The following is a 26,699-nucleotide window of genomic DNA, read 5'->3' on the forward strand; positions in this document are numbered from 1 at the left end:
TAACTTAGGGTTCCCTGTGTAGGGCAGGCCCATGGATTTTTATTTTCAATTTTTATTCTAGTAACACACCTACAACCTAAAATTTTCCCTTCTAACCGCATTCAAATATATAATTCAGTGCTGTCAATTACATTCAAAATGTTGTGCTCCTTCTGCTCACCTTTTCTGCCCACCCCCACTGGCTGACCCTGATGGGGGCTTCAGCCAGCTTTGCCAGGGGGCACCGGACCAGCTGGGGGAGCGAGTCAGGAGCCCGTGGGTGAGTGTACCCTCTTTCCTGCCCCCAGAGGACACATTTCCTGAAGTGCCACAGGATGTCTTGGCCACCTGAGCAACTGTCGCCTGGTGACAAGGAGCAGTGTCCTGTTCACTTCCCAAATCACGTCCCCACAGGCTCTGCTTCCAAGGGAACCCAGGCCCAATCCGTTTTGGAAGGTGCACTTGATGCTAGTTTTCCATATAAAAATAATACAAGCCTTGCCCCCTTGAGGAGCCTGTGGAGAATGCAGGGGTATTCGCCTACCCCACCTCCATGGTTGCTAACATGACCACAGACATAGGGGACTGGTGGTTTGATGGGTTGAGCCCTCTACCACAGGTTTTACCCTTGGGAAGACGGTTGCTGCAAAGGAGAGGCTAGGCCTCCCTATGGTTGTGCCTAAGAGCCTCCTCCCGAATGCCTCTTTGTTGCTCAGATGTGGCCCTCTCTCTCTGGCTAAGCCAACTTGAAAGGTGAAATCACTGCCCTCCCCCCTACGTGGGATCAGACACCCAGGGGAGTGAATCTCCCTGGCAACGTGGAATATGACTCCCGGGGAGGAATGTAGACCCGGCATCGTGGGATGGAGAACATCTTCTTGACCAAAAGGGGGATGTGGAAGGAAATGAAATAAGCTTCAGTGGCAGAGAGATTCCAAAACGAGCCGAGAGGTCACTCTGGTGGGCACTCTTACGCACACTTTAGACAACCCTCTTTAGTTTCTAAAGAATTGGGGTAGCTGGTGGTGGATACCTGAAACTATCAAACTACAACCCAGAACCCATGAATCTCGAAGACAGTTGTATAAAAATGTAGCTTATGAGGGGTGACAATGGGATTGGGAAAGCCATAAGGACCACACTCCACTTTGTCTAGTTTATGGATGGATGTGTAGGAAAATAGGGGAAGGAAACAAATAGACAAAGGTACCCAGTGTTCTTTTTTACTTCAATTGCTCTTTTTCACTTTAATTATTATTCTTGTTATTTTTGTGTGTGTGCTAATGAAGGTGTCAGGGATTGATTTAGGTGATGAATGTACCACTATGTAATGGTACTGTAAACAATCGAAAGTACGATTTGTTTTGTATGACTGCGTGGTATGTGAATATATCTCAATAAAATGAAGATAAAAATAAAAAAAAATAAAGGTTTAATTATCTTTATTAATTTCAATAATGCAAATATCACTTTAATAACATCAATAATTATTTATACATACATCACTTAAATTTCTAATATTCTCTCCATATATACATAAGTCATAGTATTATAAGTTCTTTAGAGCCTTCAGTATTTTTTGAGTGTGAACTATTATGGAAACAAAAAATACAGACTGATGTAAATTTTTTTAAGTTGTATTCTTCTAAAGTTAAAGAAATTGCAGATATTATACTTTTGTATGTATTTTGAATACCAGTACTCTCTTTTAGGTGCTATATTTCTGTGAAAATAAAAGTTTATGTCTTTATTAAAAAAAATATATATATATAATACAAGCCTGTAAACGTATCAAGCAGCACATTTAGGATTTTGAAGAGCAGGGTTTAGAACGGAAAGTACAGGGCCTTACCCTGCCTGGCTGCAATGCCACTGGGGCGCGTGGTGGTAAGAGTTTGCAACTATTTCCAGTGCACGCACGAGGAGGGAGTCACTGCCCAGGCCCAGCCTGCCGCCGGCCTCCTAGGCACGGGTGGGAGCCCGGGGTTGGGTGTGGCCTGCCGGTCACCCAGAGCCACCAGCAGACACCCGCCTGGCATTTGCAGAGCCTGGGACACTTTTGCTTGTTGCCGCTCCTGGGGCTGTTTTGAGATTCTGGATGACTCTCCCTCCCCAGGGTACTCCCCAGCAAGGGCCCCAGGGCCCCCGCCTCCTCTGCTGGGGTTTGCAAGTCCCCTGGTGCTCCTTTGGGCCAGGGGCCCCTGGCTCTCAGGCTGGACACAACAGGGCAAGGGCTTCGGATGTGGACCGGCCTGCAAGGCGGCTCCGCTTGCAAGTCTCTGACTTGGTGCAAGTCCCTGAGCCTGTCTATGGAGATTGGGGATGGCTGGGAGGCCGCGGTGAGAAAGAGGAGGTGACGCTCTTAGCAGGGAGCTCTGGCCCGGAAACGGTCCTTGACCCCAGCGGGCTGAACCTGCAGACCTGCCGTCCTCGGCTCCCCGCCCTGACCCGGCTGCCGGCCGCCCCTCTCCAGAGCGGCTCTCTGCTCAGGTGATGTCCCCAGCCCGCTCCCTCCCACTGCCAACCCCGTGTGTCCCGTCCTGCCCTCGCACCTGACCCCTGGCTGCCCTTTGTCTTCTTTATTTTTTAAAATTTCCCTCTGTCTTCGATACTTGCCCGGGTTAAAGGGACAGCCATACATGATGCAGACTCATTTGACTTCATAGTAATTCTCCTTATTTGTCAAGTTCCTGGACCAAAAGACGAGGTCTGGTTGGTGACGGACTGAGCCCTGAATGGGGGACGCTCTGGGAGGAGGAGTGTGAAGGTGAGGAAGGAGCGGCTTTGTGCAGTTGGGTCCTTATTGACAAGGCCAGGCCTCCGGGGAGCCGCCATCATCTCCGCACTAAATGACTGGGTGGGTGTGGACGAAGGTTGATAGTCAGGTAGCTGTGCTACCAAGCAGGTGCCATGTTTTTACTAAAAGGAGCATCTCCCGTGAGCACTGAGAGTCCAGGATGCATTTCCTGGGTGACGGAGAGCAGGTGAAAGAATCCTTCAGTGGCGGCTGGCGTGTCTCACAGCCACAAGGAACGGAAGGTTGTGGAGCTGGTCCACTCTGGCCGGCAGGCTGGGACTCCAGCTGTCCGGTAGGGCCAGCTTGTCGCTCTTTGTTGTGCTTTTCTGCACAGGCTGAGGACGCAGGTTGGAGTGGACTGTCCTTGGGGCTGTGCACCGTTCCACGCCGCTCCCACAGGAGCATCCTCGGACCTCCTGGAGTCTCTAGTCTCTCTCCTATCTGGTTTGTTTTTCCCTGTTGTGTGTTTACAGGTGGGTTAACACTGGTTGCAGCCATTAGTGAACATTGTCATCTGCAGCAATATGTGTGTAAGGAAGGTGGAATGGGTAACATTTACACACTGTGACTCCAGTGGGAAAAAGTAACTGTTTTCTACAGGGAAGGGGCTCCAGTTTGCTAAAGCTGCTGCCATGCAATATACCAGAAATAGATTGGCTTTTACAATAGAAGTTAATTAACTCACAAATTTACAGTTCTAAGGTCATGAAAATGTCCCAATTAAGGCATCTACATGACGATACCTTCTCCGAGGAAAGACCAATGTCATCTGGGGTTCATCTGTCACGTGGGAAGGCACGTGGCTGGAGTCTGCTGGGCCTCTCCTGGGTTTACCTTCTGGTTTCCATGGCTTTCTCCAAAATGTCTCTGGGCTTCTGTCTGAGCCTCCCCTGTGGGTCCTTCTTCCTTCTCCCAGGGCATTTTCTTTCGTAGCTTGTCTGAGCTCTCTTCAAAATGTCTCTGCCTTTTATCCTCTCATAGAGGACTCCAGCAAGGGGATTAAGACCCACCTTGAATGGGTGGGGTCATATCTCCATGGAAACCTAATCAAAAGGTCCCCCCCACAATAGGTCTGCCCCCACAAGACTGGATTGAAAGAACATGGCTTTTCCGGGGGATGTAACAGATCCAAACCAGCACAGGAGTTATGGCTTCCTCTGAGCCCCTATTCCTGCTGAAAGTGGAAACACAAACTTGCTCTTCGTTGGTACAATCCGTTCTGGATTTAATTTAGTCTCTTTGGGGTAATTCGTCAGCCTTTCAGAATTTCTTCCTCCACTTCTCTGTTTGGTAGCTCACTCGACACTAGGTTGCAAGGTTGTTCTAATATTTGAACAATTAATCAACATGTGCTTCTCTCACTCTGCATCTTTGCCAGAAATTAGATCAAATCTGAGATACAGTGAGAACCTCTGGAAGGATTTAAAACAGGGAAGGAGCATGGCCCGGTTGCATTTTTGAACAATCGCTCCGGACTGCAAATGGCCTTAGGGTTCCTTTTTTGGGGGAAGGTGAAAAGCTCTAAATTTTGATTGTGGTGATGGTAACACAACTCTGTGAGTAGACTAAAAGCCACTGAACTTTACAAAGGTGAATTTTATAGCATGTGAATTATATCTCAATAAAGACGTTGGGAGAAAAATCACCCTTGCTGAGTGTGAGGGCAGCGGGCCAAAGCACAAGCTTACAGCTTTCTTCGGACAATGGAGGCCTGGTCCAGAGTGGTGCCTGGGGATGGAGAGATGGGAAGGAAATCAGAGAAGAAGGATGTGCGGAATATCCAACGGGGTGGCGTGGGGCTTGGAAGGATGAGGGACTGCTTAGCAAACTCTTCCCAGCAGGGACAAAAGCTTCTTTTAAGGATGTAAGTTGGGTCACGTCACAGGTTTCAGCCTTCAGTGAGTGGCTTCCTGCTGTCAGTGGAATCAGGGGCACCACTGCGGCCCCTTTACCCCTCACCCTCAACCTGGGTTCCTTCCACGGATCCTTCTGCCCTAACCAGGCCTCCCTCAGATCCCGGTTTAAATGCCACTTCCTTGGCGACCTTCCCCAGCACCCCAGATTACGTTAGGGGCTCTCACTAGCCTTCACAGACTGGGTTGTATAATTCTTTGGTTTTTGTGCACCTCCCCTGCTGGACTGTAAGCTACCGCAGGGCGGGGCCATTTTCTCCCACGATTGCCCCTTTAGGTCCAGCACTCAGCACTCCAGGGCACGGCCAGAGAATCCACTTAACATCTGCTGGATGAATGAATGCGTGAAAAGAAGGCAGAGAGGAGCTGGTGGGCAGTGGTTCAAGGAACCTTCCAGAAGGAGAATGAAGTTAGGAAGACCCCAAAAGTGCAAGGAATGACATCAGCCACCAATATGGTTGGATTGGTGGAGAAGTGAATCACAGTGACTGACTGGCTGAAGTCTGGGGGAGCCAGGGGCTGTGTCTCGAAGGTTCAGAACCGATCGGCTGGGTTGCACCCTGCCTACAGGAGACATGTGGAATGAACCCAAGAGGGGGCGTTAGGATCCCCTTTCCCGGTCCTTGGAGAATGGTAACTCAGAGTTTTAAAAATTTTACCCCTACAGGTAATGAGTGCTCTGCATTAAAACAATTAGACCATACTGAGAAGCCAGAAATCCACCCATGCTCCCATCCCTAAGGACAGAATGAGTCCCTGTAAACGTGTTGGATTATATCTTTCCAGACTTTTTTTTCTCCTTTGTATGTGTATAATTATCCACATTTCAATAAAAGCGAGCAATTCTGTGCTATTGTTTCATAAACTGGTCCTTCCCTCGTGCAACACACATTTAAACATCTTTCCAACCAAAAATATGCTTCTACTGCTAGCTGAAAAATAGGCTTCCCCTAGCAGAGCTTAGCAGTCTTCTCTTTGTTCTTAGTTCCCAGAAAGATATTACCCAGACACTTTCAGTCCTGCTTACTGGAATAAAACAACAGAAGAGCATCAAGCACACCCTGTAGCCCAGTGAATCAGAGACTTCCTCCCCAAAAGACAAAAGTTTACTAAAGGTAGACAAACCGACTGATGAACAGAAGGGTTCTGTGGTGTGTACATACGATGGGATATTGAGCTGCTACAAGGAGTGAAGTTGTGAGTTATGCAGTTAGGTGAATGGACCTTGAGAACAGTATGCTGAGTGAAATAAGCCAGAATCAAAAAGACAAACATTACAATGCCTCACTAATATGGACTATAATGTGCAAACTCTGCAAACTGAATCTGAGAGCAGAGGTTATTAGGGGAAGGCTTATGGTAAAGTTCCTAGTTTATAAGCTCTTACAGCAGTCACATCTATTCCTGAGTTGTAGTGGTTATCTCGAAATTCTAAGATGCTGAGCTGTTTGTGTATAACTTGGTTGGTCCCTGGAACTTTGGGTATCTGTGTGACATCTGAGACTCAGAGCCAGAGTTTGGCAGCTGTGAATGTCAGTATTACCCCACACAGCAAATGTTAAAGAAGCTAAAAGAAAGATGAGCTTTCAATTAGAGATGTGAACAAAATGGACTTGGTTAGGACTAAGGTAAATCAGAATAAAGTGTGGAGGATGATATTGACAGTGTTTGCAAACTTTGACTTCAGTGTTAGACCAAAGGAGGTGATGTTTATTTGGTGCAAAGTCTATATTTTCTGTAGCACACTATATAATTTAACTTGTTTGGCTGGTTTATTCAAACATCAAAATTACATGGAACCTTGAATAGGGGGTGAGATCTGGTTGGTTTGTACAGGTTAGTGTGAAATCCTGATACCTCCCAGAGTAATTTGGGCACAAAATATAAAGTATTTGCAAAGCCCCCCTGAGGGACTGAAAAATGTGGAAACATTAAACTTCCCCAGCTGGGGAGTTCCTGGTGTTGTCACAAGCATTGGGGACTGCCAGTTTAGTAGGCCAAGCCCTCAGTCTCAGGGCTTGTCCTTATGAAGCTCATTACTGCAAAAGAGAGGCTAAGCCTACTTATAACTGTGCCTAAGAGTCACCCCCAGAACCTCTTTTGTTGCTCAGATGTGGCCTCTCTCTCTCTAAGCCAACTCAGCAGGTGAACTCCCTTTCTCCCCCTACACGGGGCATGACTCCCAGGGATGAGCCTGGACCCAGCATCCTGGGATTGAGAAAGGTTTCTTGACTCAAAAGAGGGAAGAGAAATGAAACAAAATAAAGTTTCAGTGGCTGAGAGATTTTAAATGGAGTCAAGAGGTCACTCTGGAGGGCATTCTTATGCACTATATAGATATCCCTTTTTAGTTTTTAGTGTATTGGAATAGCTAGAAAGAAATACCTGAAACTGCTGAACTGCAACCCAGTAGCCTTGATTCTTGAAGATGATCATATAACTACATAGCTTACACGGTGTGACCATGTGATTGTGAAAACCTTGTGGCTCACACTCCCTTTACCCAGTGTATAGACAAATACAAAAATGGGGACAAAAAATAAATGAATAATAGGGGAGGAGGAGAGGTATGAGATGTTTTGGGTGTTCTTTTTTACATTTATTTTCATTCTTATTTTTTGGAGTAAGGAAAATATTCAGAAATTGACTATGGTGATGAATGAACAACTATATGATGGCACCGTGTCTCCCTCAGCTTTTCTCTCTCCGTGAGCTCCTTTAGAGGACTCCAGTGATCTAATCAAGACCCACCCTGAATGGACAGAGTCCACACCTCCGTGGAAATGATCTAATGAAAAGGTCTCACACAGCTGGGTGAGTCACATCTCCATGGAAACAACCCAATCACAAGGTTCCACCCTAATCAAAAGCCTAATAAGTCGGACCCCACAAGATTGCATTAAAGAACATGGCTTTTGTGGGGGATGTAATAGATTCAAACTAGCACAATACCCTACATACTAATATTACCAAAACGATTTTGGAAACTGTCTTCAAGCAAACATCTTACAATATATGATTAACTATCAAAATCAAAGTGGTCAGAATAATGCTAAATACTTAAAACACTTTAGTCAATGCAGTTTTGAAACAGGAATATACACTCTTTAACAAGAATTAATGGCATTCTAAAAAAAGCTCAAACATAAGTCACCTCATTTCATTTGTGATTTTTTTTTTTTATGAAACAAATCTAATGCAAGATGATATTGAAATTTAAAGTCTCATTCTTAGGCTACTCTTTGCCAACATCCAATTTATACTGTGGCCAGGCAGCATTACAGTAGAAAATTAATTTATTTTTTTAAGGGGTTCCCTCCAAATTTAGATCAGTTAGACAAGAGACAACCCAAAGGAGACATAGCCGGCACATCCCACAGCTAGGCAACACTAACAAAAATCAGGAAGACAAAACATCAAGATAGGAGTTTTTCAAAGTCAACAGGTTTTCTAACTTAAAGGCAAAAACAAAAACACAAAGACAAAACATGCAAACTCTGGGCTCCTCAATAACAAAGGGCTTCCTTGATTCAAAAATACAAAATACAAAACCCACAGGGAGCCACAAATCTGGGGTCGTGGATGGTGGGGCTCAGAGCCCCCGAGTCCGCATTTATGAACCCAGAGCAAGTCAGCAGTGTCCTCGGCAGGGGCGGACGGGCCCAGTGGAGGTCAACACGGAAACACCCCCACGTACCCAGCCCAGGGGAGGTCCCGGCTTTGAAATCACCATCACACAAATGCACCTTGTGCCCACCCATGGCAGAAGCTTCGCAGAGAACCTCCTGCCTCAGTCCTCCAGGGAAATCCCTGGGCAGCTGCTAGGCGTGGAGCTGTGGGATCCGGGCAAGCACTGCAGCTGACGGGGCACGGATCAGGGCTGCAAGTCGCAGGAGGGGGCCCAGTGGAGTTGCCACATTGACACCGCAAGCCCGGCTCTTTCCAATAAAGGGCCCGCATGATCTGCGCTACAGAGAAGCGTGCAAGGACCTGGAGGACGTCTTCCCCAAACCAGCTGGAAGTGGGGTTGTGAGTTAGGGTCTTTATAGGAAAAGGAAAATGCATAGGGGTCAAAAACTAAATAATGTCCACATGATGCTTCTTGTCAGGTCAGCGATGACGCTGGATCCTTGTGAGGAGGGCACGGGCAAATTTCTCAATCTTGTGTTGTCTCAAGCATGTCTTGTTGTCCCAGCTTCGGTGATTAGCTTTAGATATTGATGCGCAAGGTCTAAAGTGCGGGGTCTTCACGATTCTTTTCTTATCCGACCCTCAGGAATGTCAAACTTTCGTCTTTTTGTTTTTTGTTTAAATGCGATTATATTAAGAAATATTCACATACTGTATAATCATTCCAAGTGTACAATCAGGTGTTCACAGTATCATCATATAGTTGTTCATTCATCACCACAGTGTTTGAATATTTTCCTGACTCCAAAAAATAAAAATAAAAATAAAAATAAACGTAAAAAAGAACACCCAAAACATCTCATACTCCTCCTCCCCCCCATTAGTCATTTACTTTTTGTCCCCATTTTCCTACTCATCTGTCCATTCACTGGGTAAAGGGAGTGTGAGCCACAAGGTTCTCACAATCACACAGTCACACCGGGTAAGATATATAGTTATACGATCATCTTCAAGAATCAAGGCTACTGGGTTGCAGTTCAACAGTTTCAGGTATTTCCTTCTAGCTATTCTAGTACACTAAAAGCTACAACGGGATATCTATATAATGCATAAGAATAAGAATAACCTGCAGAGTGATCTCCCGACTCCATTCGAAATCTCTTAGCCACTGAAACTTTATTTTGTTTCAATTCTCTTTCCCCTTTTAGTCAAGAAGTCTTTCTCAAGCTCATGATGCCGGGTCCAGGGGTCACGTCCCACGTTGCCAGGATTAAATTGGGGAAGGGCCTTAATTGATCCAAAAGCCCCAATTTCTACTTCAGGTGGCAAGAACACTGGTTTGGCATAGATCCCACCACGTGATCTGACGTTGCAAAGAGTGAACGTTCCTCCTGTGAGATCCCTGGTTCTGCTCCTCCTTGCAGAGCCCAGTCTCTGGAGATGGTTCAATTCACTAACAGTCTCAAATACAGAGCAGATCTGAGCATTTTTTACATTAGGAACAATCAACCCTTGCTCAGTATCCATCATTACCCCGATTATGAACTGCCTTATATGTCATGTTCTGGCAGTTTTCATTCACAGAAGCATTAAGAAAGGGGAACCGTAGCAATCCCCAGGAAGCAGCCTTTAAGAAGGGCATAGAGGAGAGTTTAATTCCACGCACAAAAGCGATGGGCTTTAGCCGCTTAACCAGTTCAGTCAGGTCAACCACATTGCAACCCCCAAGGTGAGGAGTCTTCAGATGCACAGCCATCGTTGTGACCACCGCTTCGCAAAAGCCTTTGTCGGGTTCTGTTGTGTCTTCCCCTGTGAATACCGGGCGTTTTGATATTGGTATAGTAGTCGTCCTGTCTTTTGGTGTTGCTGGTGGCGTCATAATTTCGGCTTTTGGGGAAGGAGGTAATATAGCTCCTGTCTGCTTTGCCAAATAGTTGCGACAATGTTCCTTAAGTATTCTGCCATCTTTCCCTGAGCCAACAACTTCACTCGCCTTAATATTGTGTTCCATTGCCAGGCGGTGAGCCGCAGGAGTGGCCGGTGTTTTTGGTCCTTGTGTCTTGGTGTGTGTGTTCATCATGGGACACGGCAGGTGTTTCCACAACATCTTCCTCTGAATCATTCTTTGACAGTTACTTCTCCAATCGCTTCTCCAGTACCTATGAGTCTGGATTGAACAATCTATCCACGTATAGGAGCAGTTGTTTTCAGGAATTGATGTGGATGACTAAACTTGAGGATAACCAAAAAAAACCCACACATATTTTGGCTTCAAAACACGAACTTTACAACATGTTTGAAAATAACAAACACAAATCTCCTTACCAGCTGCTGCACAGTTTAGCTCCAGGCCTCAGCACTCTGTGCCACCATCTTTCTCCGGCTCTCACTTTTCTCTTCTGATGATGTCTTTAATTTCATGATTAGAGATGGCTTCCTCATCTCAAAATTTTATAAATACATACATATGTTTTATTTTAGTGCTTTTAGCTTTTCATCCTTTTAAATTTAAGCCTGTTTATTAGAGTTCATTTTAATGTATGGTGTGAAATAGGGCACTAGTGATATTTTTTCCTAAGGAGCTAGCCATTTGTTTTAAACCTGTTTATTGAAAATCCTTATTGGACGCCGAATTTTCAAATATACCTGTTTCTAGATTTGTTTCCATCAATCTCTTTCTCTGCTAGAGCCACAGCGTAGTACCAGGCAATATCTGATAGAGAAGTATCCAATGAACGTTACCTACAGACACCTGCTAGCTAGCGCCTCTGTACTATGGGCATGACTTCCCTGTACCTGGAGCCTCCAGGTGCAGCCAAAATTTATTTTTTAATGCAGTATGTGCCGGTTTGAATGTATTGTGTCCCCCAAATGCCATTATCTTTGTGGTCTTTCTTTTTGGTGCTGGTTAGATTTGCTTGGAATGTGCCCCACCCAGCTGTGGGTGGTGACTTTGGTGGGATACTCCCATGGAGGTGTGACCCCACCGATTCAGGGTGGGCCTTGATCAGTGGAGCCATATAAAACATGCTGACTCAAAGAGACTGAACGGAGTGCAGCTGTGAGTGATGTTTTGAAGAGAAGCAAGCTTGCTAGAGAGGAGCGTCCTGGGAGAAAGCCATTTTTGAAACCAGAACTTTGGAGCAGACGCCAGCCACATGCCTTCCCAGCTAACAGAGGTTTTCCGGACGCCATTGGCCATCTTCCGGTGAGGGTACCCGATTGCTGATGTGTTACCTTGGACGTTTTGTGGCCTTAAGACTGTAACTGTGTAGCAAAATAAATCCCGTTTTATAAAAGCCTATCCATCTCTGGTGTTTTGCATTCCACAGCACTAGCAAACTAAGACACAGTATCAAGGGGGGCAAGGTTTCCCCCTCATCTAAACAGGAGACAATGTTCCTAGGCCATCTAACAAGACTAGAGCTCTTAAATGTTGTAACCTATTAGGAAGGGGAGGAGGGAGGCTTCTGTGTGATATTCTGGAACGAGTACACTCAAGAAAAAGAAGTGTTTGGGTTGTAGACCTCCGGGCTGTAAGACTTGGGAGTCATGCATCCTGGCCTCAGTGGAGGGCACGCTCCATCATGCTTTCACTCTGCCAGGTCCTTCTGTGTCGTCACACCCAGAAGGGATTTTCCTTCCCAAACAGCTCCTACTGCTCCTCTGCTGAAGATCTGCCCACATCTTCCCCAGGCGGATGGGGCCCTGCCCACCTCTGGGACCCCATCTAGGATCACCCGCCCCTTTTATCCCATTGATGTCCTTCCTCTCCAGTTTTCCTCAACCTGTCAAAACTGGATTCTCAGAAAATTGATTTATAAATGCACAACCCCTCCTCAAGGCCATTCATCTCCAATTATTCATGCATTTCATTCCCCTGGACTTCATTTCCTCATCTGGCTCACTGGTAAGCAAACAGTATCATGCGTCAAACACTATCATTAGCAAGATATCATCAAAATTTTATAACTTTAGTGTCAAAACTTTATTGTCCCGCATTTTAGGGAGGATGAAGTGAAGGCCTAGATATCTTACATATTATACCTGCTGCTGTGCTGCATTTCATCTGTTTGACATTTTGCAGAAATACTTTGTTGTGAGCTGTGAGAGAGAAGTTTATCTTGTTCAGGACACAGTTAATTGTCTTGTTTCTTGCAGCTGAACGTAATCCAACAGATACCGATATGCTAGTAGACAGAGGGGAGGTTTCAAGGCTGAGGTTATACATCTAAGTAAGTGTCCGTCATAGTGCAAAACACACACACACACGGGACTCCGCCTCCGGGCCCTGGACGTGGCGGGAGGACGGCGGGTGCGGCGCGCGGCCTTCACGACATCACTCATCTCGGCCACAGGCGCCCCGAGGGGTCCCGGGACAAAGCCCGGGCGGCAGGGGGGGTGTCCCAGGGCGCGAGCGCGGGAGGGCCCCGGCGGGGTGCGGGGCCGGGACGCGGGGAAGAGGGGGCGCGCCCGTCCCCTTCAACTCGGCCAGGGGCGCCCAGCAAGGCTAGGGCGAGCAGGAGGCGGCCGCCCCTCCAGAGAGCCTCCTGCCGCCATTCCCCTCCCCCACTCTGGCGGGCGAGGCGACAAAACGGTTAGGAGAACGACGCATGCGCAGGAAACTCAATTGTAAACCGCTGAGGCCCTAAATTCAATTGTCGCGGGAAGGCGCAGGCGCAGAAGAGAGCCCGGCGGGTTTACGCGGGCGGGGGCTGAGGCCGACACGCCTGCGCGCAATAATCTGAAGGCGGGAGGTGGGCCCGCGCGTGGGACGGCGCATGCGCCGGAGCGCTCTGTGACGCGAAGGGGCGGTGCGACTGCCCGCGTGCGCGTGCGCAGAGCGCGCTCGGCGGGCCTTATTTAGGTTGCGCAGGCGCCCCCTAGCCACTTCTGGTCAGCCGCGCTCAGGTCGCGTTTCCTGGTGAGTCCCACTCGGGGCCTCTTGTTGCCGCCGGGCGGCCGCCGAGGACCCGGTTTTCGCGGGCGCGGCTTGCCGCCGGGGCCCTGGTGGAGCGCGAGCGGCCGCGGCGGCCCGGGCGCGGGGCGGGGGGCGCGGGGGCCGCCGAGGCCTGTAGGCCGCGCCGCCGCTATTGTGTGCGGTGGGGGGGCGGAGCGGAAGCGGCCGCCGCCATTTCCTCGGCTCCGCGCCGGCGCCGCGCCCGGGGCCCGGGGGTGGGGGTCGGGGAGCCGGGGGCCGCCTGACCTCGCGCCTCGTAGTGTCCCCGACGCCGGCGCTCCGCGAGACACGATGATGCTGGGCACGGAAGGCGGCGAGGGCTTCGTGGTGAAGGTGCGCGGCCTGCCCTGGTCCTGCTCCGCCGAGGAGGTGCAGCGCTTCTTCTCGGGTGAGCCGGGCGGGGCGGGCGCCCCCAGCGGGCAGGAGGCCGCGGCGCGGGGGGGGGGGCTCCCCCTCCCTCCCTCCCCCTCCCCCCCACCTCCCCTCCCCCCTCCCGGGCCCTTTGTTCCCGCGTCGCTTCGCCCGCCGCGGGGCTCCGGGCTCTGGATGCCCGTCGGGCCCTCGCGGGAGAGGCGGGCGGCCCCGGGCGCCCCTGGAAGGGGCCTTCTGCTGCGGAGCCCCGGTCCCCTCCACCTCTAGGCGGTCGTCCCGGTGGAGACGGGCAGTGGCCGGTTCGCGCTCGTCGGCTCCCCGCGGCCCGGGGCGGTTTCTCGCCCGAGTAGCTGCGGAGCAGTGTTCACGCTTCCTGAGAAACGCCCTTGTTCTGTGCTAGTGCGAGTGGGAACGAGAGGTCTGTGGGGAAGGAATTACGGGGTTTGGAAAGACACTTGATAGCATTGACTTACTGTCTGAATTTAGTGTCGTTAACGGAAAAACGCCCTGTAAAACGAGAACCTAGCGTGCCGGAAGCCGCTTGGCAAGGGGGCGAGCCTGGAGCGATTAGCGGGGTGGCGGTGGTGCCCTTTCAGGTGAGTACGGGCCTGCAGGTTGGATTTGAGTGAGGGAGTTTCAGTGTGGCTGCTGGTAAGGTAAAACCAGCAAATGCTCCGGATCACAGCTGAAGCGTTTCAGAAAATGCCATAAAACCAGAAGATCCAGAATTGACGGTTTGTGGCTGAGAAGTTGACATATGATGTTTAATGGAGACCTGGCTTTAGAGAGAACGTCTAAGAAGCTGCCTTGATTGTTGGGTTTTCCTGATGGATTGGAATCACCATATTTAGGGAATAAGAGTTTGAGACGGGGACTGCTTAGCAATCAGAGTCACCATTGAATAATACGTCGGTCATTTCTAGGCTTTCCAGCAGGGTTCTATGTTGTAGTGGGGACACAGACGGGCATTTCATCTGTATCACCCAGAGGTGACTTTACATTTTCGATTCTGTATTAATGGCTGTTTTCTTTCCAGAATGCAAAATTCAAAATGGGGCTCAAGGTATTCGTTTCATCTACACCAGAGAAGGCAGACCAAGTGGCGAGGCTTTTGTTGAACTTGAATCAGAAGATGAAGTCAAGTTGGCCCTGAAAAAAGACAGAGAAACTATGGGACACAGATATGTTGAAGGTTTGATTTATGTTGCCCTAGTAACAGTAAACAAAACATTAAACACATAGAGTTCTTACCCCTTCTGAATTTTAGGTATTTGACCGCATGGAAATGGTCATCTAAGGGAGTTATGGCAGCTCTTCCTAGCTTATCTAAAGACCTAGGAAGTCTGAACTTTGTTTTCTAACTTTCCAAAGTTGACTAATTCTAAGCACCTCTTTCAGTATTCAAGTCAAACAACGTTGAAATGGATTGGGTGTTGAAGCATACTGGTCCAAATAGTCCTGACACGGCCAATGATGGCTTTGTGCGTCTTAGAGGACTCCCCTTTGGATGTAGCAAGGAAGAGATTGTTCAGTTCTTCTCAGGTATGTAGTCGTGTGTGTTGCTGAGCAGTGAGGTCTGGTTAGCTTCTGGCAACATGTGATTTAATACAGACCCTTAAGAGTTAAGTAGTGTAGATATTTAAGCAGGTTGTAAGTATATGCAAGTGAATTAATGTTTTCTTCTTCCTGGAGACCTTCAAATAATTTAAGCCCATCTTAAAGGTGGAAATTAAGACCTGCCATGCGCTAACTTTGCCTATATTTGATGTTGTAGTTCAGACTAGATAATTTGAGGAGTGTCCTCAATAGCTTAACCACTTGCCTCAATTGCTGTTGAGCAAAGTACTTCAATTTAAAGGTAAGATCCCTCACCGTAAGATTGATGTGTGGGTTAGGCGGTTGTCATTTATGGCAGTGGCAAGTGTCTGTTTTAAGAGACACTGGGTCATGAACCAGAAACATCTCATGACCTAATTCTCTTCCTACAAAAAAAAAAAAAAAACTGCTATGGAAGCAACTTGGTTTAGCCAGGATATTACACGCTTGACTGAAAGTCAAATGGTAGTGAGAGAGAGAGAGAGGTTGAATGTTTACAGTCTTTCAGTGTGTAAAATACAGAAAGTGTTTTGAAATTGTTTTGGGCCTAAAGTATTTGAATGTTTTTATGCTGAAGAGCTGATAAGATTGCATGTGTACAATGTTAGATAATATATTTTAACTATTAGTCTTAATATTCATGACATAATGAACTGGAATTAGGAACAAGAAATCCTTTCATGGTTTAGTATGTATTAAAATCTTGAATTATTAGAATGTGTCAAGTCCTAATATTTTGTCAGAATTTCTGAAATTGAGTCTGTTTTTTTTTTTTAATCTAAATTGGTGAGAAATGAATGCTATCTGTCAACGTTAAATATGAACATAATTTCATATCTTCTAGGAAAGTGCTTTAAACCCTTTTTGTAAGCTTGGGAATGTATCCACGGAAAGGATTTTTCATAGACGGAATTTCCAGAAGTGACTCATACTACTTTTAGAGCATAAGCGTGCATGATTACTGTGTAGATCAGTTGTTTGTTGAAAGTTGAGATTGTATGTTTGTCAATTATGATTTAAGCAATGTTTCAATTTGTATATAAAATGTTTAAATGTATATTTCTTGAAGTTCCACTAGCTTAAAAGTATTGAAATATAAATTGAGGTAAAAGATGCGTGTACTGAATTTAGTAAAACTGTTGTATTTAATGTTTGAAACTGTATGATCGATTCTTGTATAGTGCTCAGCATTAAGTTGCATAGATAAAAGTGTTCTTAATTGTTGAATTCTTAATGCATCCCGTGTTCAAGTTTTTTTTATGTTATTGTGCAATGGGATGTGTTAAGAATTAGACTTTGTTGTAATCATGGAACTTCATATTACTGCAATGCATATTTAAAGAGTATTGTTGAAAGCATACCATTCACCTAAAGTTAAAATTCTGGTTTATTTAAAGCTATAAGAAGAATCATTTCTGGGCTTGTGATGTTAATATTGCCCCCCTACTGGGGTTATTTGTCCTTGGGTTGAAGGGTTGGAAATCGTGCCAAATGGGATAACATTGCCGGTGGACTTCCAGGGGAGGAGTACGGGGGAGGCCTTCGTGCAGTTTGCTTCACAGGAAATAGCTGAAAAGGCTCTAAAGAAACACAAGGAAAGAATAGGGCACAGGTGGGGATGGATGGTTGGCTGGATTTGTCACTTTTCTTATGGTAAACAATTAAATCCATATTCTCTCTGCTTAAAAGGAGGAAACTAGTTCCTTAGTCCCAATTAATTGATGCTTCGCCACAACTTTCAAACCTCTCCTATGTCAAAGAGCCCCATACTACATTCAAATTCAATTTTAGGTTTTAAAATGGTCCCCATGTAATTTGGCCTGAAAGTTTCCTAAATTTTGTATTTTGATTAACACTAGTCAGTGGAGTTGAGAGACTATGGCTTTAAAAAACTGTTAATGCAAATCTGGCTTTAGCTGTAATAACATCCACCTAGTAAATTACTGTTACCATAAGAAAATGTGATACTTTCTGATCTTGTTTTTAAAGTTGAAATGCAACAAACTTTTTCTTGCTGTATAAATATTCTGCATATGTATTAATAAGCATAGCTTTCAAGAAATTGTCACAAAAGGTTTTATTCTCTTTGCTTGTGACTATTTTTCATTGAAGCATGCGCTTACCTATGCTGATTCCTACTAAAAGCATAGGCTTGGGGTTTTTATTGGCGAGAGGAAGTGTGTAGTGTGGGCTAGACTGTTGGTGAAGGCTGGCTTTTTAGCCCACTTGCTATACACACTGCCAGTGGATTTAAGACTTGGTATGTTGAAAGTTGAGTGGAATTCTTTCCCTCCTAAAACATTTGTTATTTACAGTGCTCCTCTTGACCCCTAAGGTTGGGCTCCCAGCGCCTAAGAGGAGTGAGTTTTTTTCTTTATAAAGTTTAAATTAAGTAATATTAAAATTGAGTGAATTTCTGGTCATAGCCTATGCCAATAAAAGAAATCTGGCTTTAAATATTTGTCAGTTTCATGGCTATGACTCGACTGTTTACTTGTATAGCTAATACCTGTATCGAATGAACTAATGTGTTCTCTCCCCTCCCCATTCCCCTCCCTCGTGAACAATGCTTTAGGTATATCGAGATCTTTAAGAGCAGTCGAGCTGAAGTTAGAACTCACTATGATCCTCCGAGGAAGCTCATGGCCATGCAGAGGCCGGGCCCCTATGACAGGCCTGGGGCCGGCAGAGGGTATAACAGTATCGGCAGAGGGGCTGGCTTTGAAAGGATGAGACGTGGCGCCTACGGCGGAGGTACGCGGTGGTGTGCAGGGCTGGAGGAATTGTTCCTTTTGGCCCAGTGTTTCCTTTGATGAATTGTGCTTTTTTACTTGCAGGCTATGGAGGCTATGATGATTATAATGGCTATAACGATGGCTATGGATTTGGGTCGGATAGATTTGGAAGAGGTAAGGTAAGAATTGAATTTTCCAGCTGGAGGATGTTTACACTCTTGTCCATCTAGACCTCAATTATTGTTTTTCAGGAATGTCTGATCACAGATACGGGGATGGCAGCTCTACTTTCCAGAGCACAACGGGACACTGTGTACACATGCGTGGATTACCTTACAGAGCCACCGAGAATGACATTTACAACGTAAGTGTCAGATGGATTTGCAATGAAAAAAATGTGGGCCTTATGTTAACTGAATGAAATGCTGTGTTAACAACTTTTTTTTTTGGTAACATTAGAAAGTTAACTATTTGAAATACCTTTAGTTTTTTTCACCGCTCAATCCTGTGAGAGTACACATTGAAATTGGTCCTGATGGCAGAGTGACTGGAGAGGCAGATGTTGAGTTTGCTACTCATGAAGATGCCGTGGCAGCTATGTCAAAAGACAAAGCAAATATGCGTGAGTGTCTTCAAAAGTATATCTGGGGCTTATAGGGGATTGTGTGACTAAATCTTCCAGGATATTTAGGCTAGAGCAATACCATAAGGTTGTATGAGAAATTTGTTCTCTGATAAGTTCTTACGGATGTTGAAAGTATGTGGATTTTTCAATTAATATGAATAAAAGAGATGTGTGATACGAACGTTGAAGTATAATCAAGTCCAACTAGGATTTTTTATTGACTGACTTAATGCAGTTTAAATTAACATGTGAAACTTAAGGCTAGTTTTTAAGCCAGCGTTTTGGAAAACTTGAGAAAAAATTAGACTGTTTTCATCAAGAGAATTTGAAGCTCACAGATTGACTTGTTTCAAGAACTTAAAATGGGTTATCTGATTCCTTCAACAAACATTTTTCAAACTTCTTTTTTTCTCATTTCAGAGCACAGATACGTAGAGCTCTTCTTGAATTCTACAGCAGGAGCAAGCGGTGGTGCTTACGGTAGCCAAATACTAGGAGGCATGGGTTTGTGTAAATATCACTTTAGTGTCTTTTTTTTTTTTTTTTTTTTTTAAGCTAACCTTGTATGCCTTTTTTCTAATTTCAGAGCACAGATACGTAGAGCTCTTCTTGAATTCTACAGCAGGAGCAAGCGGTGGTGCTTATGGTAGCCAGATGATGGGAGGCATGGGCTTGTGTAAATATCGTTAGTTTTTTTAAAAACCAAATATATCTATAAGTTGATTATGTAAGTTAATCAAGATTTAATGAATTTAGTATAACAGTATAAGTTAGGCAAAGTTTCTTGATTTGAATGAATATACTTTGTGTCTGGTTTACTAATTAAATCCACGTAAGTTACATAAAACTGCTTAGGATAGATAAATCTGATTATATCTAAGTACTTTGGGGGAGGGGACCAGAATGAAACCCTTTGACTTGCCTAAATATAAAGTCTAGATCTGAAATAAATGTTTGGCAAAAACGGTCAAAATAATTTGGGGGGCTTAATTAGGTGTTCAGTGAGAATGTGTATCAGTATATCTCAGTGTATATCAAATGAAGGGGGGGATCCCTACCAACTCTAGTTTTTTGTAAGAGCCTCACAAAATGCCTCTGCTTATGAAATCCTGTGGGTTTAATCCTGTGGCTGTAGACCGTTGCCATTTGGTTTGTAAATGTTTGAGTAGCTTGGATGGTGGATAGAGGGCTAGTCTGAGGGAAGTCAATAGGCAGAAAGGGGCAGGGAGTCACAGTTACAGAAGACGAAGGCTGGAGAACCACAGATGTAGCTTTACAAGCCCGGTATCAGCAGGTACCACGTTAAATTGGATACAAGGTTCTGATGTTCTCTTAACAGCGAACCAGTCCAGTTATGGAGGCCCGGCCAGCCAGCAGCTGAGCGGCGGCTACGGAGGCGGCTACGGTGGCCAGAGCAGCATGAGTGGATACGGTATGCACATTTCTTCACATGCGTGACATGAGTCCTAGGCAGGTTTCTCTAGTTGGGGAAAATGTGCAGGCTCCTTTTTGGTGAAATGGGTGTGTTAAATGTATACTTTAAACTCTGATACAATTTCTTAGTGTAGAAATTTTCAGAAACAAGCATTGGGAGGGGGAAGCGTTCTACAAAATTTGAAACTAGTCATTATTGCAGTTTTGAATAGTGTCGAGCCAGAAACTGTCTGCCTCCGTTTATGAAAACATTGGATAAAGTAGTTCACTTTCTGTCTTTTGGTTAGCATTAAATCAATTTTAGGTGGAGGGACAATTTTAAATGGAATGGTGGTTGGGTTCAGGACCGTATTTACTAGTCAGTTAACCTAGGATTGGTTTTATTTTTTTTTCAATTGGTCTAAAGAATGGTGATTTTGGTATTATAGTCTTACCCTACAAAATCCTTTTGCAGACCAAGTTTTACAGGAAAACTCCAGTGATTTTCAATCAAACATTGCATAGGTAAATATTTTCTGAAAAAATATAATTTAAATTCCCACTAGCAAACACGTATGTTGTAATGACACTTGGTAGCAGTCAGTGGTTCTGACTGAACTCCCTGGAGGCTGCTGCTGTGGGCAGTGCTGGGTCTCACATCTGCCCACAAACAGGAGAAGCACGAGACCCCTGTGCTCCTGTTCACACATGCCACTCAGTGGACAGGTGAAGGTTAATGGTAAATTTTTTTTTGAACTACCTTGTTTAGCTTTAAAAACAACAAAGTAATTTTTGCAATTTTTGAAAAACACTAGTTTTCCTTTAAACTTAATTTTCCACATTGATCCTGAAGCATCCGTTTAAATGGTAGCACAAGAGTCTGGCAAGTTGGTACTGCAGAGAAAAGGGGTTAACTGAGACTTGTTTGGAGTTGGGTTTCCCCTTTTCCAAACTTGCTTGTCTCGGACAGCAGCCCTTTGCACTCGTACACTTTGTAAACTCTCCTTGGAATGTGTTTTGGGTGGCTGCTGACCCGGCACCCTCCTGACTTGTCCCTTCGCTCTCTCCGCAGGTGGCCAAGGAGCCGGGGGCAGCAGCTGCTACAGCAGTGGAAGCCGCGTGGCCGTGGGAGTGAACGGAATGGGGGGGGTGTCGGGCATGTCCAGTGTGAGCGGGGGGTGGGGGGTGTAAGGGCTCCTGGTCACTGCCTCCTGGGCAACTTTTTTTTAAAGAAAAAACAAAAACTTCAGTTGAACAGTTTGGCAATACAAGCTTGTAACTTATGCTTACTCTAAGTGGAAATCAGGATTGTTTTAAAGACTTCAGGTTCAGTATTTTTGAACACGAAATTCATCTAGGATGTTAACAACAAAGATTGAGTAAACTATAACTGTTGAACAATTTTCAGCATTTCTCAAGTTAGTTTTGTTGTAGGATGTACTTAAAGCAGTAGCGTATTTAGGTTAAAGCAGTTCAATTATGTTAAATGTTGCTCTTATACCTACACATGACATTGAGCACTGTTTGGGTACATGTTGAAAGACATGCTTTTTTGTAAAAGTCAAAAATATAGGAGCTGTGTCTACAATTAAAAGTGAAACATTTGGCATGTTCGTTAATTACTAGTTTCATTTAATCTGTAAGGCACGTAAGTTTAAGCTTTTTTAAGTTAATGGGGAAAATTGAGACGCAATACCAGTACTTTAGGATTTCTGGTCTTGGTGTTTGTATGAAATTCTGAGGCCTTGATTTAAATCTCATTGTATCGTGATTTCCTTTTAGGTGTATTGCGCTAAGTGAAAACTGTCAAATAAATCTTCCTTTTAAAAACTGCCATTTGTCTTGCCTGTGCTTCAGCGTCATGTGGACTGTTCTGTACTCTGTTCCAGCCTGGGGCGTAGGTGACAGTGGTCCACGTCTCAGGCTTGGCAGAGGCTCTGCAGTGGAGGCTGCGGTGTAGACGCCTTCAGACTTCTCCTCCCTCCAGTGCAACAAAGGTAAACCGAGCTTGGGGGCCCTTCTGGAGGGGCTGCAAGTTGGCCTGACGTGAACTGCTTGTGAGCTGTGGGAGCTGCATGGCCTGCATGTGCACAGGCACCCGGGCAAGGCTGAGGACGGGTCCAGAGGAGAGGGGCTGCCCGGAGCCACCCTTGGGAACTCGTCTGGATTTTGCTTGTATGTGGGTGTCTTCTAAAAGGAAGCCTCTGAAGAAGCTTGTGGGTTGAGGTCTTGGATCTTGTGTGTTTTTCTCTAAAAGTCAAGTCTACCCGAGAGCAAAGTTGTATTTCCTGGGAACCTGGGGTAGATGCCACGGATTCTGGGGGTAAGGACAGCTGCTGGTTTAAGCCAACTATGGCGACATGTCTCGGTAGGGTAGGGCTCGCAGGCTTTGCTGGGGGACAAGTTTCTAAGTTGCAACAAGCAGTTCTTAAAGGTTTCACAGAATTCCCTTTGGTCTAGACCCAAGGGCTTTTCCGTTTGGAAACTGCCTCTGCCGAGTCCAGGTACGGAATCATTTCTCCGGAGTCAGAAGCACTGAGGTTAGAACCTGATCTCTCTCTGGGCTGGTGCACCCGGAAGTCACCGGTCTGAAGTTTGCCGTGGCCGTGCTGAAGGTTCTCGTTTGTTTTGGGCTAAGGCTGACGTCCTGGTCGTGCTGTACCTGGCAGGGTTGGACTCGAGGAGGTGTGCAGGACCCCGCAGTCCTCCTGTCCCGGGCACTGCGGAAAGGCTGCTGGAGGGAGGGACACGTTTCCAGAGGGCAGTGCTGAGGGCGCACTTGGCTGAGGTCTTGACTAAGTTACCTGATCTCGGGTGTTGAGAAGAGGGTTGGTGTCGTTGAGTCCTGTGGCTGCTTTAAGGTTAGGAACGAGGAACCATCTTTGTCAACTAGAAATTTAGGGAGTAAGGCTGATAAGCTATTTCAGAACCATCTGACTTCAAAAAAGTCCTTTATGTCCCTTATGGTCCTTTATGATCTTGTGCTCCACGGACCAGTATCACATGGAAACAACTTAGAATGACTCATACCCCAGGCCCTCTAATAGTTGAACAAAATTGAGCTTGAGAATACGGGTTGGACGGAAGTGATGCCAAACTGGACTGAAGGGTCTCCGACCTTGGGCATATAAATTGGGAAGAGTAGGAAGGGAACCAGGCATCGGTCACACAGACACATGGTTGTTGCGATGCTGTCATGAGTCGTGATGTAGGGGTTATCCTTCCTTTTATGGGTGCAGGTGAGTGCCAAGGCTCAGAAGTGAAGGGACTTGCTGAAGCCCCTACCCCTACTCCCCCAGCAAGTGGAGAGCACAAATTGGGTGCACTGAGAGAACAAGGTGCAGTATGCCGAGTTTTTCTGAAAAAGTTGGGGCCACATGAGATTAAAACCCTGCTTGGGTGAAGCGAGGTTGCGGGGCCCAGTGCAGCCACCATCTGCTTCCCTAATTTGGTCTGAAAACCTGAAGCTTACAAGTTAGGCAGGAGGTTCTGGAGCTGGACAGGCCTGAATCCTGACCATGAAGCCCTCTAGCTGTGACCTTGGGTTAATCCTGGGACCTAATGCGGACAGCTTCCCGTGATAAAAGGTATGTTGAGGATGGAGGCTGGGGCAGACCTGGAGTCGAGATCAGTTGAGCCATTTAAAACAAGCGTCAGACCGGTGCTGACCCGGCGGCTGGCACGTGGGGCAGGGTAAGGAACGGGCGTCCTATCTGACCGAGAGGGGGACCCGACCCACCTGACGTCCCGAGACTGCTGCTGCTTTCTGTCCCATGACTTCCGGAGCCTTGTGTCCTGTGCACTCCAGCCGATGGGAAGGCTGCGGCCCCTTCCCGGGGGGTGGGTCCCGGTGCATGTGCTCGGGGAGCCAAAGGAGGATCCCAGGCCAGTCTTAAGTCCCACGAACAGCTTATGCCTGCAGGCCGGGTGCCCCCCCCACAGCTCTCCATCCCAGCACCTCCGCTCCATCAGCAGACCGCATGTGAGCTTCGGCGATGGGCCCAAGGCCGGTCGGTTATTTTGTGCCCACCGGCAGTGGGCTTGGCAAGGACCTGGGCAGGGCACAGCTTGGGCTCCAGAGCTGGCGGGCTCTCCGCCAATTGCTGCCTGCAGTGTTCCCCAAACCTTACTTCCTGCCCTCCACCCCAGCCCTCCTCCCTGTGGGCCTTCAGGGGATGCTTGGCTGGCAAGCTTCAGTGAAGTTGACATGGCTTGTTTTCTGCACCAGAATGAACCATCCGGGGTTTTATTGCAGGGTGGGCATGGGGTTGGGTGGCACGTTTGTCTGCTCGGAGGCAGAGGTGGCATGCCACAGGGCCCGGAGGGTGTGAGGAGAGCAAGGGTGTTTGGAGGGTCGGGGAGGGGGGAAGAGGAAGGAACTGATGAATCACTAGCACAGCCGTTGCAAAATAGGTTAATTTTTGAAAAGTGAAAAATGACAATAGCAAAACTGGTTACTTCTGACAAGATCCCCACACAGAGGAGCAGAGCCCTCAGGGCTCAGAAAAGAAGGTGTGCGCTCCAGCTCCGGTCCGCGCCTTCTCGTGGGCTGCTGGCACGGCCGGGGTTTCCTCCTTTCCCTGGAGTCTCGGGAAACGAGCTCCCCCAACCCCGTGTCTCCCTGAGGCGCGTTCGCCGGTGCTCCCCGGGCCGGGCCGGGCTCAGGAGGCCGTGGAGGAGCAGCGCTGCAGCAGCAGCGTGTGGCAGCCATCGCACACGCGCACCGGCCGGGGGTACGAGGGCAGGGCCAGCTCGTTGCCGGAGCACGTGCTGCAGAAGATGTGGCCGCAGTTGCGGCAGTGGTGCTGGAGGGCGGAGAAGAGGCCCCGTGAGCTCACCTGCCCCGGCCGCCTCGGCCCCAGACCTCGTTACGTTTATGCTGCTATAAAGTTAGTGCTGGGGGAGAGGTGGGCTTCCCCAAGCTCTTCAAGCTAGGACTTGACCGAGGGCTGGTAACCTGTGGTACAAAGGGCCCCGATGATTCCCTTTAATCGCCGCCTTCCCTGGTGGCCTCCCACTGTCTAAGACGGGCTGCTGGGAACCTCCGTGTAGGTCCTGGGCTCCCTGGGTGCTTGGGCAGCGCCCCCTCGGCACACCCCATCGGGCAGGGCCAAGGCTCTGAGGAGTGGCCTCCGGAAGGGCTTGTGGGCAAGGCACTGCCTGGAATTTGGGGGAAGTTTTGCTCATTTTCCAGAGACTGTTACTGTGAGCAGATGAGAATGTGGGAGGGGATGGGAGGGTTGACACTGCAGCAGGTTATCTCCCTGGTCTTCAAATGACAGCCCCCAATTGTGCCCACTACCCAAGCTCAGTCAATTCTGCACCCAAGGGTGGGCCGTCCCCGGAACCCGAAGGCGGGCGACGGGCCGACAGTGGCCCGCCACTCTGGGATCAGCCCCTCGGCAGCCGTGTGGCGTCGGGTCGCTAGGCCACATCCTGCTGCTCAGAGAACCTGCGGTGAGGAGCTCACGGAGGGCGGCTGTGCAGACAAGCAGCCCCTTGTCTGGGTGGGTGGAGGCCCCCTTACGCACCTTCCTCCGGGAGATGGAGAACTCCTTCTCACACTGCTTGCAATGTGTTGCTTCGTCATCTTTCAGCCACGTGTGGCCCTGAGAGGAAAAACACCCGAGCATCCCGTTTCAGGGCTTGGTCCTTGCTGGACAGTCGGCTGTCTGCCCCTTCCTGCTGCCATCTCGGTTTCCTTCTGAGGAACTGCCCCTTCCTACTAGGCGTGGCCTCCCGGGACTAACAAAGGGGACACAACGGTTGGAGTTGACGTGTCCTGGCCCGAGCGCCTGCCCTCTGCTCCAGCCTCTCGCAGGACTCCAGCCCCTGCTAACCCGAGACCCCTGAGACCCTCTTATTCAATAAAGGCCGTTTGGCTGAGGTCACCAGAATCAAACTCCGTTACTTGCAACCCCGAAGCCCCGAGGGAGACGCCGTCCACAGTGACTGGCCTAACCAGGAGGATGGAGGGCACGTCTGTCAGGACCAGAGTCCCTGCTCCCCGCAGAGAGCCCAGGAGACGGGCAGCAGCACACCCCGAGGCCCCAGGAAGCCAACGCCACGTGGCCAAAAGGAAAACCGGGCTCAGGGACTGAGGCCCGAGGCCGACCTGAGGATGGTGGGTCGTTACGGGGCAGCCCGCGTCCTCTGGAGCCCTGCTTGAGGGTCTGCGGCCTCCCTCTGGTGCTGCTGTCACTTGTGTAAAGCACTTCTGGGCAGTGCAGGGGCCATAAAACAAAGACGAGCAGCTCACAGCAATGACATCGAGGAGCTGACCTCAGCCAGGACTCCAGGCTGCTGGCTGCGGTGCCAGTTCCTTCTCGGAGCTGCTGTGTGCTTGGGAAGGGAGCTGACCAGAGGCGGAGACACTGGACGGAAAACCTGACCGAGGGACTCTGGCCTGGGGTCTGTGCTCTGGAGTGGAGTGAGGCCTGAGGGGGTGGCAGCCCCCGCCCAGGGTGGGGGTCTCCCTGCGGGGAACGGGCGGCCATTGGGCAGCCAGCCTGGAAGGGCCGAGCCCCTGCCCCTCCTCTGCTGCCCGCACTGGCACGTGCTCCTGGCCCGGCTCGGGGCCTGGAGGCCATGGGCCCCTCTTGGGAAAGGGTCCTTCTCTTTTATTTTAAAATCCCTGGCTTTGTAACCTCCCCGTCCCCTGGCGCACCTGTGAACCAGG

At 47.9% G+C, this 26,699-nt stretch overlaps 2 protein-coding genes, 1 long non-coding RNA gene and 1 pseudogene across 14 annotated transcripts in view; 2 read left to right on the forward strand and 2 right to left on the reverse strand.

Moving 5' to 3' along the window:
- Positions 1-8,510: 8,510 nt before the first annotated feature.
- Positions 8,511-12,666, reverse strand: LOC119519717 (annotated as a pseudogene).
- Positions 12,667-13,176: 510 nt separating this feature from the next.
- HNRNPH1 (heterogeneous nuclear ribonucleoprotein H1) lies at positions 13,177-21,854 on the forward strand. 8 transcript variants are annotated; one of them, XM_037817773.1, is made up of 14 exons: positions 13,179-13,243; positions 13,540-13,667; positions 14,688-14,843; positions 15,050-15,193; positions 16,721-16,859; positions 17,823-18,001; positions 18,085-18,156; positions 18,213-18,346; positions 18,469-18,604; positions 19,028-19,111; positions 19,194-19,283; positions 19,947-20,039; positions 20,496-20,545; positions 21,093-21,203. In XM_037817773.1, the coding sequence occupies exons 2-13, from the start codon at positions 13,571-13,573 to the stop codon at positions 20,543-20,545; spliced, it is 1,374 nt and encodes a 457-aa protein (XP_037673701.1). In that variant the 5' UTR covers positions 13,179-13,243; positions 13,540-13,570; the 3' UTR covers positions 21,093-21,203. The 8 variants fall into 8 exon arrangements, with proteins under 8 accessions (XP_037673699.1, XP_037673703.1, XP_037673696.1 ...); XM_037817776.1 differs by having other exon boundaries at positions 18,234-18,346; positions 19,028-19,087; XM_037817774.1 differs by having other exon boundaries at positions 13,181-13,243; positions 19,028-19,087.
- Positions 19,119-26,699, reverse strand: part of RUFY1 (RUN and FYVE domain containing 1) — a 51,509-nt gene continuing 43,928 nt past the window's right edge. For 2 of the 5 annotated variants that reach the window (XM_037817767.1, XM_037817766.1), the window contains exons 17-18: positions 25,552-25,629; positions 24,682-24,825 (exon numbers count right to left, since the gene is read on the reverse strand). In XM_037817767.1, coding sequence (XP_037673695.1) covers positions 24,682-24,825; positions 25,552-25,629 — 222 coding nt within the window. Of the gene's footprint in view, positions 24,826-25,551; positions 25,630-26,699 lie in introns of all 5 variants that reach the window. The other 3 variants (XR_005214120.1, XM_037817765.1, XR_005214121.1) reach the window with 3 other exon arrangements.
- LOC119520023 lies at positions 22,024-25,911 on the forward strand. The gene is made up of 2 exons (XR_005214122.1): positions 22,024-25,477; positions 25,618-25,911. It is a non-coding gene; the product is annotated as an uncharacterized LOC119520023 (long non-coding RNA).

This window comes from Choloepus didactylus, chromosome 24, assembly GCF_015220235.1.
Source record: "Choloepus didactylus isolate mChoDid1 chromosome 24, mChoDid1.pri, whole genome shotgun sequence".
Classification (NCBI taxonomy): Eukaryota; Metazoa; Chordata; class Mammalia; order Pilosa; family Megalonychidae; genus Choloepus; species Choloepus didactylus.